At 39.9% G+C, this 12,960-nt stretch overlaps 1 protein-coding gene across 10 annotated transcripts in view; it reads left to right on the top strand.

The window, feature by feature from the left end:
* The window catches only part of NTN4 (netrin 4), a 111,863-nt gene that overhangs the window by 2,655 nt on the left and 96,248 nt on the right, over positions 1-12,960 (top strand). For all 10 annotated transcript variants that reach the window (XM_081595306.1, XM_081595304.1, XM_081595302.1 and 7 more), the window contains exon 2: positions 689-1,218. In XM_081595306.1, the coding sequence (XP_081451432.1) occupies positions 689-1,218 (530 nt within the window). The remainder of the gene's footprint in view (positions 1-688; positions 1,219-12,960) is intronic.

The following is a 12,960-nucleotide window of genomic DNA, read 5'->3' as shown; positions in this document are numbered from 1 at the left end:
CTCAAGAGGGAGAGAGCACATCAAATAAGCTTTTCTGTCATCTGGTAGTTTAGAGGGTTTTTTCTTAGTTACATTTACTCAGTACTAAAAATAGATGTTGCTCATCTGCGTTCCCTAAATGAGATCCCATTGTATATCAGTATCTCATATTGATTTTCCTAGAGAATTTGTCCCTTCATATTTTTGTCTTAAGAATATGGAAGAATTCTACATTCCCTCCGTAATGCATTCTCATACACATATTAGATAATGCTAAGGACTCAAATTATATTTGAAAGACTAAACTGAGTAATCTTAAAAACATTGTTGGTTTTTGGTATTATTTATGTCATGACTTCAAAAGCAAATGAATGTGTTTCAAAAACAGAGACTGTTTAGAAAGCAAAATATTTGAAAAGGTTTAAGCCCATTATCTTTTCCCAGTGTTTCCACTTTCCTTCCTCTCACCCTTTACCCAAAGTGATTTTATTTTCTTTTATGTGAATTGTACATCTGAACATGAAACACTCATGCAGGCACACCCTCATACACTCATGCACATTCACACACTTCCATATTTGCATTTGGTAGAATTTCCTCTTTACTGAAAGTCTCAGGGCAACATGGGGACTGTTGAAGATGGACTGTGTGGACAGAAGAGCTTTCTAGATGGGTTTGTTTTGAATAACATATGCTTTCCCATCTCTAGGACTGAGTGGAGTGGCTGGAGTGAGTTCCCGCTGTGAAAAAGCCTGTAACCCTCGGATGGGAAATTTGGCTTTAGGGAGAAAACTCTGGACAGACACCACTTGTGGTCAGAATGCCACTGAACTGTACTGCTTCTACAGTGAGAACACTGATCTAACTTGTCAGCAGCCCAAATGTGACAAATGCAATGCTGCCCAGCCTCACCTGGCTCACCTGCCAGCTGCCATGGCAGACTCCTCCTTCAGGTATCCTCGCACGTGGTGGCAGTCTGCTGAGGATGTACACAGAGAAAAGATCCAGCTAGACCTGGAAGCTGAATTCTACTTCACTCATCTAATTATGGTGTTCAAGTCTCCCCGGCCGGCAGCCATGGTGCTGGACCGGTCCCAGGACTTTGGAAAGACATGGAAGCCTTACAAGTACTTTGCAACTAACTGTTCGGCTACATTTGGCCTGGAAGATGATGTTGTCAAGAAGGGAGCTATTTGCACTTCTAGATACTCCAATCCTTTTCCCTGCACTGGAGGAGAGGTAAGGGCACAAGTTTAACTCTACACTGTAAGTAAGGTAGAAAAATGTTACCAGCCCACATTTTTTTTTAAAGCATGAAGGTATACTTGTAGCAACATGAATGAAATTAGAATTTTTCATGAGCTTTATTTGTCATAAATTGTTTCTCACCCTGAGACATGCATGTGGAATCATTTTCAAGCGGGTTGCCCACTGGCTAGGTTTAAATCAGAATTCTAAGATTTTAATTTTTTTTTCATTTTAAGGAAGAGTAGATAGGCAACATTATCAGTTTACCTTAGAGGTTTAAAAGACTACTGATGTCTTCAGTCAGCGGGACTGCTTACTGTGCCTCTGCAGGGGCAAGCCTTACTGAGACTGCCTGTTCCTGGAGCCCATACCTATCCTGCAACGTTAACATAAATAGGAAGTAAATAAAAACAAAGCCAAGGGAGGAAAACACTATGTTTGTCAGAAGGATACTTTTGTATAACAGAGGAGTTTTATTGTTAAGCTTAAGAGAGTGTATAGCAAACAAATGAAGCTAGTTTCTTTTTAGATGCAGGAATTCTTTCTGGGTGCACACACATCAGCTGCAGCTTAGGCTCCTGGGTCTATCCTGGGTACAAGACCATCTCAATATCACTCTGCAAAGCAGCCCCTTTAACTACTAGTCCAGTTTCTATACAGAATGTTTACTCTTTGCTTCATATTTCCCATCTCTTAAGGGGGAGACTTTTTTTTTTTTAATTTGTATGGATGTACCTAGAAAGCCGTCCCCTACTGAGATATATGAAAACATGGAGTTTAGAGACAATTGAGTGAAAGCAGATTTAGAGAATAAAGTACCTTCAACATATAGAACAAGAAATATCAACAGAAAAAAAAGAGAAGAGAATATAGTATTTCTAGTTCTAGCATGTGACACAGACAGAGAGTAGATAAGTGGTTCCCAACTAGAGGTGATTTTGTTACCCTCCAGGGGATATTTGGCAATGTCTGGAGACACTTTTGCTGAGGGTGGGGGTGACACGGTTGGTGTCTGATAGATGGAGACTGGGGAGGTTACTCAGCCTCCTACAGTGCGCAAGATAGCACTCCTCCCATTCCAGTTCCCAGAAAACAATTATTCGCTCAAAATGTCAATAGTGTCAAAGTTGTGAACGTCCGGACCAAGTGTTAAGCATACATCCAGAGACTAAGATAATCATTCTTCCAGCAGTGTTTATATTACTATTCATAGACTTCCCAGATGATTATATTTAGTAAACATTCATCGAGTCCCTACTATGTGTCAGGCAGTGCTACTAATTCTGTCTTTGGTTTGGGGCACAGGGGTACTTGCCAGGGACTGATGGAAAGGTTGGTTTGGGTACTTTTCCCCCCTGCTCCCATAGACATATTATCCAGCTGCTGCTGTTTCTGCGTGCGCTCCGCAGACCTGGAACAGTGTTGCTGGCACCAGAACCAAGGAGGATGCAGCACAAGCAGCATGCAGATGGTTTTCCATTCTTATTCTTGGTTCCATTCTTCCTTAAGTTGGCTTAGTATTGTAAACCTGTGTGCACCCTGTCACGATGGACATTTTTCCAGATACCAGGACAGGAAAGAGACAGATAAGTTAGACTCTTTGTTTTCTTCTGTGGAGAACACTTTGTGTTGCAAACAAATGAATGGCTTGAACTCTCAAATTGCTTTGGAATTGATCCACAGGCTCATATCAGTTCCCTCCATCTCAGTGCTACTGGGTCATGTTATCTATGAAGTAGCAAAAATAAGAGTTTCAGTAACCAGATGGTAGGCATGCTTGCTTAGCAAATATCATATTAAACGTATTTCAATGGCCCAGAAATGACTTAGAGATGACTAAAGTAATGACTAAACATTTATTTACTCTACTGCAGAGCAAAATCTTGTTTTCTTTAAAGCCAAACTACTTATTGTCATCAATGCTTACATCAAATTTCAAGCAGGTAGAGACTAAAACTTATGTTAGATCGATCTTTCAGTGTGCAGTCACTTTTTATATCTAGTTAAAAATTTTTTTATTGTAGTTATTTCAGCAGACATATTTCAATGGCAAGAAAAACATTAAATGTCATCTACTTCTCTCTAGAGCATTACTTGCAAGTATATGTTAAACCATCATAGAATTTCTTTCCCTTAGAGACAGGTTTGGGAATGAATCTTTCCCTCCCGAGTTAGAGAGAAGAGAATCTTCCTCAAAGATAAGGACCAGAGGAAGCCTCCTTGGAAATTATCATTATCTACCTATCCTTTGTTGCTTTGGAATATAAATTAGTGCTGAGCTACAAATTAATTTTTCAGTATAACTCTGTAGCCTCAGTCACTACTTTTGAAAACTAAGCAGAAAAATAATCCAATTAATCTAGCATCAAATAAGCAGTCTCAGATTTAATTTATTCCTTATTTATAATACTAAGACCTATGTGTTCCTCCATTCTACATAAGACTTCTCAAGCCTTCCCTAGGTATTATCCTACTACTTAGGCTAACGTAAATATATCCCAGCCTTAATTTGTTTCCATTGTTCATTCTGAAATAACTTCTTTGGGCTTTTTAGGGCTTTAGAGAGTCCTGTAGTTTCATGTCTAAGAAATCAGATATGTCCATCTTCAGAGTGGAAGGCACCAGTCATCTGAAAGAGGGCTTTAAAAATACAGGCCTCAAAAATCCACACAGAAGAATACTTTTTAAATACGAGTTTAAGTTTACATAAAACCTTCTAAACTGGTCAGCAGTTTCAAAGAATGGGATATGGTTATCCTACAATGTGTCTCATTATAGGAGAGGAGATTGAGGCTCAGAGATAAGGTGATTTGCCCAACTTACAATTAGTTGGGCTTCTCTGGTGGCTCAGATGGTAAAGAATCTGCCTGCAATGCAGGAGACCTGGGTTCAATCCCTGGGTCAGGAAGATCCCCTAGAGAAGGGAATGGGTACCCACTCCAGTATTCTTGCCTGGAGAATCCCATGGCCGGGGAGCCTGGCGGGCTATAGCCCATGGGGTTGCAAAAAGTCTGAGAGGATTGAGCGACTAACACTTTCATACAGTTAGTTATATGACAGAGCTTGGACTAAATCACAAAGACTTTAAGTATAGTATTTGTTTCATAAAACCATGTTCTCTAGCCATTACTGACCTCTAAGAGTTGCTAGCAAAGAGATGTCTGCCTTTACCCTCGCTCACTCTCTCACATTTGCTGTTCATTTGGATGTGACATGAAGGCAAAAAAGAATTTGCCAAACAGCTTTCTCCTAAGCAGAAGTGTCCTCTGAGATGGTGTTCTGGAATCAAAGTTTCTTTTCCATAGCCAAACTAGGTTGGGAGACACTGACTGGGTTTAACAAAAACTAGACATTTATAAACATATAATATTCTCATTATGTGTCCTGTATCTTCAAGTGGGAGGTATAGGATGGGACATTCCCAAACTTATTTGCCCATGCAATCCTGTCTTTGCAGAATTCCAATGCCTATCTTTTAGAACTCCAGAGATCCTCAGAGCATAACTTGGGAAATGCTGGGGTGAGGTACTAAGTGCTCCCAAAATCCTGCTGAAAGGCACAGACAGGAGGAGATGTTGTTCATGAGGCACAAAGTTTCAGTTATGCAAGATGAACAAGTTTTGGAGAACTAATGTACAATAGTATGACTATAGTTCGAGAAGGGAATGGCAACCCACTCCAGTATTCTTGCCTGGAGAATCCCATGGACAGAAGAGCCTGACAGGCTATAGTCCATGGGTTCGCAAAGAGTCAGACACAACTGAGTGACTAAGCATGCATGCATTCATGACTATAGTTAACAACACTTTATTGTGTACTTGAAATTTGCTAGGAGGCTGGATCTTAAGTATTCTCACCACATGTGCTGAAAAGTGGTGACTGTCTGCAGTGACAGAAATGTTAATTAGCTTGAATGTGGTGATTATTTGACAATATTTATGTGTATCAAATTGTAAACCTTAAATACATATATAATTCTTAATTTCCAAATATACCTCCATTTTTTTTTTAAAGGCACAGATGGCCCTGGTGCTTGGCATAGTAGTGAGAGTGGGGGTGGGGAAGACAAAACAAAACAAATTAGCTAAGTTATACAGTATGCCAGAGTGTGATGAGTTCTAAGGAGAAAATAAAACAGGGTAGAGGATGTGGGGAGGGCTTCCCTGGTGGCTCAGATAATCCACCCAAAATGCAGGAGACCAGGGTTCGATCCCTGGGTCAGGAAGATCACTGGAGAAGGGAATGGTTACCCACTCCAGTATTCTTGCCTGGAGAATCCCATGGACAGAGGACTGCAGAGCCTGGCAGGCTATATAGTCTATGGTGTCACAAAGAATTGGACTCGACTGAGCGACTGACACACAGACGATGGGAATGCTGGCAGTGGAGGGCTTGCTGTTTTTATAATAGATTGAAGGATTTGTGTTGGATGAAACAGACAGTGATAAGAACTCTGAGTTCCTGGCAAGATTTCATGAGTGAACAAAATCTATAATTAAGGCTTCCTTCAATCTTTTGATATGGAAAAATGAAGTTGTGTATTAAAATAACAAACATTGGTAAAAATCCCTCTTGCTAGTGTTTTTTAGAATGAGAGCATTTGAAAAGGAACCTGAATGTCATAGATGGAAAAGCACATGACTGATGACTAATCTGAAGCCTGAAGAGAATTAATGTCTTGTCTACAATTACTCTGCTGAAATTTGTATTTCCTGACTTCTAGCCTAGTGCCAACTCCACTGTACTATTGGCTTGGCTAAAATGTTCGTTTGTGGTTTTTTTGTAACATCTTACGGAAAAACCTGAATGAACTCTTTGGGCAGCCCAATCATTTGAAATTCCTTTGTGTCAAGCTGTGTAGTGTGAAAGATGCAAAAACTACATACATTACTTTTCCTTTGTAGTCCTTACAGTCTAGTGCGTAAGAGATTAAATATCATTTATGGACTGATTTGTTAAATAATATGAGACAGTGCGTGATTAATTCCCCCAGTGTGTCGTGCAAGTCTTATGCTTTTCAAGATTTGAATATTTGTTTGTCTCTTTAGGCTATTGAAGAGGATTACATTTCAGTACATTGTGATAAAGTCAGTGTGGCACAAATGTGCAGAAAATGATACATTAATCAGGGTTTTACAGGTATTTACATGTATAAGGTGCTCAGCAATATTTAGGATTTTTAAACTGAAAAGATAATACACAAGTAGGAATACTTTCGAGACACTACTCTGGTTAGCTACTTGTTTTCTTCAGTCATTGAAATATGCTTGTGCCTGTTTTTTCAGCAGCATCAGTCATGAGAGTCATGGTGGCAGCTCATATCTACTGAAGCTTTCCCATATGCCAGGCATTCTGGAAAGTTCTCTACATCCCTTATTTTGAAAAGAATGCTGTTAGTTGGGTTTCAGTATCAACCCCATTTTACAGATAAAGTCCTTGAGACTTAGTGAGTCAGAGTAACTTGGTCAGAGGAAGTAATTGATGCTGGAGCTGGGATGACTAGCTTGCCTTAAAATTATTTATATGATTAGGTTTTATTATAACTCAAAAATTAAAAACAAAACAAAATTAAGTTGCTCTGGTAATTATTAAACTGTAAAACTTACAGTTTAATTGATCATTTGTAATATGGCAATGTGAACTTTGGGCTTCCAAGGTGGCGCTAGTGGTAAAAAACCATCCTGCCATTGCAGGTAGACATAAGAGACAATTCCTGGGTGAGGAGAGCACAGCAACCCACCATGGGATTCTCACCTGGAGGATCCCATGGGCAGAGGAGCATGGTGGGCTATGGTCCATGGGGTCACAAAGAGTGAGACACAACTGAAGCAACTTAGCATGCATGCATGTGAACTTTGTATAATAAAGTTAATATTTTTTTTACATTAGATAGAAAAATAATAGGCAAAGACGTTGCATTTAATGTTACCCAAGATGACAGTAAAGAATCTGCCTGCCATGCGGGAGACCTGGGTTTGATCCCTGGGTCGGGAAGATCCCCTGGAGAAGGGAATGGCAATCTACTCCAGTATTCTTACCTGGAGAATTCCATGGACAGAGGTGTGTGGCGGGCTGTAGTCCACAGGGTCACAAAGAGTCAGACATGACTGAGTGACTAACACAAGATCATTTAGCATAAACCATATGGGAATGAGTATTAACAGTTCTTCAGTACCATTTAGCATACTTTTTATTGATTGGTTTGTTTGTTGGGGGGGGAGGGAAATACTTTTTATCTAGTTGGCAACTGCTTTAAGTAATTTTTCTAAGTTGTTAATGTTATGCTTTGAAGCATGTTCTCAGCTATAATTTTGTTGAATTTTTTGGAAAATAAATGTTTTATCTGTTTGTTTAGAGTGCTTTGATTATCTACACCCTGGGGCTAGGCTACTCCCTTCCTGTAGGGGTGGGGCAGAAGACTTATAAAACCACATTTTAAAAAATTGCCTTTAGTTTAAGGAAAACCCACAGGATGGTTATCAATTAAAATTATTCAAAGAAACTACATTAATAATTAGAACAAACCCAGAGATTAAATCAATAAACTTTGATTGATTGGTTTCAGTGGGTGGATTTTGCCTCTGCAATACTTTCTTGGTAGCTATTTAAAAAATCTGTTTAGCATCTGTTTGCTTCATATTTGCCAGTATTTCAGTAATATTGTGGAAACTTTGAGAGATCAGATTGCAAAATGCCGAGTTAGTAACTGAGGATTCATGTTGAAAAATTAAGGCTAGACAATGAGGAACAGACACCTGAAGGTCAGGTATATCTGGGCACACAAGGTAGCTTCCTACTAAGGGATGGAGAACACAAACCAGAATGGGGGTTCTTAGGGATTGGGCACTTTGGAAGATGAGGAAAATGAATCATTCCAGAGAATATGGCAGTTATTGCTTCTGATCAGGAATCAGAAGTGTCTGAAAAGTCATTGAATATAAACTGTCTCTTCTGCACACCCATGAATATCATGTCCCTTATCTCTTCTACTCCTACAGTGTTCACTTCTTGAAGAACTTCGCCTCTTCTCTCATTGTATTCGCTCTGTGGCTCCTAGACCCCCAACTTCTTCATCTAGCACATGTCCCCAGAAGGCATAAATGTCCAAATACATTCAGACAGTACTTCAGGACAGCAAGGAGGCTGGTGCTGAATTGAATTCTATGAAAATAACTGCGAAATGATAATACTGTTTATTAAATGTGTCGGATGTTACATAACTCCTAAGTATCCTTTCAAACTAATCATGATTCATTCATTCTTCTTACAAATATTTATATACTGTTTCCTATGTGCCAGCTATTTTAGGAATGGGGGGTACAGAGCAAAAAGTCAAAAATTCCTGCCCTTGGGATTACATTCTAAGTGTAATGTGCTAAACAAGTTAAGTAAATAAAATATATGGGATGTTTGATAGTAATATGTGTAAATTTTATAAAAAATAAAGAAGCAGAGAAGGGGACTAGGAAGTGGAAAGGGAGTTTTAAATGTTTAGACAGCTTCCAAGGAATGCCTTACTGGGGATTTTGGAATAAGGACCTGAAGGTAAGCAGAAATGAGTCATGGATATGTCTAGGGGAAGGGCAAAGGTCCTGAGGAAGTCGGCCTCCTGCCATCAGGACAGTGAGGAGGCTGATGCTGAGGCAGAAGGGTTGAGGTGTAGTATAACAGGTGAGGTCAGAGGCCAGAGAGATAATGGCAAGGTGTGGGAAATTATGCAGATCCTCATAAGCAGGTGTCCAGGATGCCCCAAATTTACACTGAGATCACTTAAATTATTAATAGCATTCCCTTTCACTCTCAAAGAGGTCCCAATATGGACAAAAAATTTTTATAAAGTCATTGAGTTTTACTCTGAATGATACTTGAAGCCATTGGAGCTTTAAGCAGAGGGGTAATATGATCAATTTATTTTTAATATGATTTCTCTGGTTTGTGGGTTAAGGAAAGACCAAAGGGGGAAGCAGGGAAACCAGCTAGAATGCTATTGCCAGTAATTTCAGGCTAGATCTGATGGCACATGAACAGAAGGTTGCAGGGGAAATGATGAAAAGTAGTTGTGTTCTGGATCAATGTTATGGATAAAGCCAACAGCATTTGTTGGCAGGTTGGATGCAGGTATGAGAGAAAGAAACAAATAAGGATGTTTTTAGCCTGAGCACCTGAAGAATGGGACAGCCAGTTACAGAGGTGGAGAAGACTCTAGAAGGAGTAGATTTGGAAAGGAATGTCAGGAACTCATACGTGGACACATTAGGTATGAGTTGCCTGTGACACATCCAGGTGGAAATACTGAGTAGGCAGTTGGTCCTGGGAGTTTAAAGTTCAAAGGGGAGGTCTGAACTAAATATATACATTTGGGAGTCATCTGCCCAGAGATGATATTTAAAGCCATGAAACTGGATGAGATCATCAAGGGAGTGGGTGTGGACAGAAAAGAGGAAAGTCCAAGAATGGAGCCCAGGGGAGGATCAAATTTATTCCACTCTGCCATTACCAAAAACACTTGCAACTGCCCAGGCATATACAAGGACCAGTCTTACCAGCCTGCAGATTCAATGGCTGTTTAAGAAAGCAACATCATGAATTTGAATAACATTGACTTGCCACTGTCAATACCATGGATACAAATTCTAAAATGAAAAGTGAGAGAGAAGGTGTGAAATTGACACTTCAGGTTTTCAAACGATGAACTAAAACAAATAGGGAGACAGGAAAGACTGGTCAGATAATGATGACAGAAAAGGGAGAGGGAACAGTATTGAAGGAGAAAGACATCTTTGAAAATATTATGCTGACGGAAAAATGCTGATTTTAGGGTCTTTCAGATTTTAATGGCCTCACGTTCCATTTTATCTTGACTCATCCAATTTTTAATCCTTTTTTGACCCTAAATTCCAGCTATAGGAGAAATTTGGGGGGATGATTTTTTAGAAGTCATTTTTAATATCCATGAGCTGTCACAGCATTGGAAATGAAATTAAAATAGAGCATTGTACACATTTTTTCTGCTTAACGAGTTGTGAAATTTAATTTGCAGAATGTGATGGAGAACTCTACCTAAGGCAAGGGTGCTGTGCAATTAATCCCATTTATGTAGAAGTATTTACATGTTCACAATCTCGGAAAATATTACTGTTTTAATGAATGTTTAATTGTTCTCTTGAGGAGAAGAGAAAAGTGTCATTTAGAGATCACAGTGGAATGTGCCAGTTTCTCTGTTGGGCATTTTGTATACATTTCACTTTAAGAAACAAGTTCTTTTCCTGGATGGTTTGTCTTATTAACAAACAAAAAGAAAACACTGATCCTCTTTCTGTGTCATATTTCACTTCTCTTCCTAACTTGCCTGTAACAGAGAGAAGCAGAAGTCTTTCAAGGCCTCAGCTATGTTTGCAGACATTACTTTACACTTCATAATCACATAGTTCCTAAAACAAAACAAAAAAATTATGAAAAACATTCAGATGCTTTCTGGGTGACATCATCTGTGCTAACACTATCTTTCAGCAGCTACTGGAAAAGGTTTGGTGTTTTAAAATTAAATTGAAAAGAGAAAATTTAATCACTCTCTTATACTATTTAATCTCCATTAAGAATTTGTGTTTCTTTTTATGTCAGTCAACCTGCCCTTTCTGAGGTTTCTGAGGTTTTCCATCAGTTCCTTTTGTAATTGATTCCTACAGTTTTCTCATATCGTATATCCCAGTGAATAGCCCTCTGACTCCACCCCTACCTCCAAATAAGAGCCAAAGGTAAATGGAGATCACGTGGACCAGGGCTCTGGCTCTTCCAGGAGAACTAGGCACCTCATCTCCAACAACCCATGTTTCTCCTCCCAGCACATCTAAAGGGGTAGGACACTACAGTCACCCTGTTGGAACAATAGCTCCCTTTCTGATGATTATCAAAGTTCAGAAGACCTGAGGCCCACTAGGGGATCCTTCCTAGAACAGGGGGTGTAGTGAATAAGTGTAGTTTGTAAAAACAAACAGGTAATTGTCAACTCCTCCTCTGCAAATCCCTAGCTCCCTTCCTTCCCTTATCAATTCCTGTTTGTTACTTTTGGCCATTTTTCTTTCTAATTTTTATTTCTTCCTTTTAATAATCTAGTTATGTCACATTACACAACTTATTTTCTCTCCTCTCTGGCCCCCACATAGCTATTTGTCTGCAAAAGTGGGCATGATACCTAGCTCGTTCCCTTGATTTTTTTCTCTGGAATCTTCTATGAGTTTGCTCAACTCCATTGCCCCCTTGTCTGTCCATCTCAGCCCAGTTCTAATCAATTCTACTGTTCACCTTCTTACTCCTTCAGCTAAAGAGCTGAACTCTAATGGTAAAATAATAACACAATTGTGCTTAGAGATGCCTCTACAAATTTTTTTTTCCCACTCTGAATTTGGCCCTTAGATTCCCCTGGAAATCCTTTTTTCCCTTAACTACCCCCCATTCCTGTAGCGATTCTTTCAAAGTGTCTTCTCCTCTCCCTAAGACTCCTCCTAACATTCATTGCTTGCTCTCAGCCACAGAGCTTGCCTCTTGTCTCATTGAGAAAATAAAAACTGAAATGAATGGTATTACTGTCTAACCCAGAAAAGCCCATCAAGACAAAAACTGAGACCCATATTCCATCCTTTCTCTCCTTCACCAGCCTTAGACATTCCCCAGGGCCTGTACCATTCTGCTACTGGAGTCTCTTCTGAGTCCATATGCTTCTCTCCATCCCTAAGCTACTGGTGGTGGTACAGACCATTTCTATGCCTTATAGGAATGTTCCCTCTACCTGAGAGTTCACTCTGTTTGGTCTTGCTTGCTCCCCAATCTATTCTCTATATCATACACTGAAGGATCTTTGTGAAATCCAAAATGTCACTTCTCTGCTTAAAACCCTACACTGACTCTCCAGTTTCCTCAAACATTGTCCACACCGTTTAATGCCAGGCCCTTTCTGAATGTCTGCTGCCTCAGCCTCCTCACTGCCTCTTACCCCCCAGCCTCCAGCTCTACCTGTGGAACTGCTTGTATTACGCCAAGGTGCCATGCTCTTTCTCCTCCCCTGACCCTTGCACACATGCTTCCGGTTCCTGAGATGCTCCTCTTCCTGACTCCTACCTCTATCCATTTAGCTAAGTTGTCACTCAGATATTTTGGGGAGACAGATAGATAAAAGAATATATAATTCCTACTCATCCTTAAGGACTTGGGTTAATCTTCACCTCTTCCCGAAATTGTGGGTTAGGTGCACGATGTATGTGTATCACACATGTGCACTCTTGGCACACATTCACCTCTGTTATGGCATTTATCACATTGTTTTGTGAGTTCCTTAAGATAGTCCAGACCACACTTTGAGAAACACTACCCTTGCATCTAACATGTTGCCTGATAAATAGTTGTTTATCAAATACATGGATTCTGAGGCATTCAGTTTAGTCGCTCAGTCATGTCTGGCTCTTTGCAATCCCATGGACTGCATGCAGCACGCCAGGCCTCCCTGTCCATCACCAACTCCCAGAGTTTACTCAAACTTACGTCCATTGAGTTGGTGATGTCATCCAACCATCTCATCCTCTGTCATCCCCTTCTCCCGCCTTCAATCTTTCCCAGTTTCAGGGTCTTGTCAAATGAGTCAGTTCTTTGCATCAGGTGGCCAAACTATTGGAGTTTCAGCTTCAGCCTCAGTCCTTCCAATGAATATTCAGGACTGATTTCCTTTAGGATGGACTGGTT

This window comes from Giraffa tippelskirchi, chromosome 4 (assembly GCF_054371585.1).
Source record: "Giraffa tippelskirchi isolate mGirTip1 chromosome 4, T2T-mGirTip1v1.2.pri, whole genome shotgun sequence".
Taxonomy (NCBI): Eukaryota; Metazoa; Chordata; class Mammalia; order Artiodactyla; family Giraffidae; genus Giraffa; species Giraffa tippelskirchi.
The sequence above is the reverse complement of the archived record's forward strand: the minus strand, read 5'-3'. Positions and strand labels throughout refer to the sequence as shown.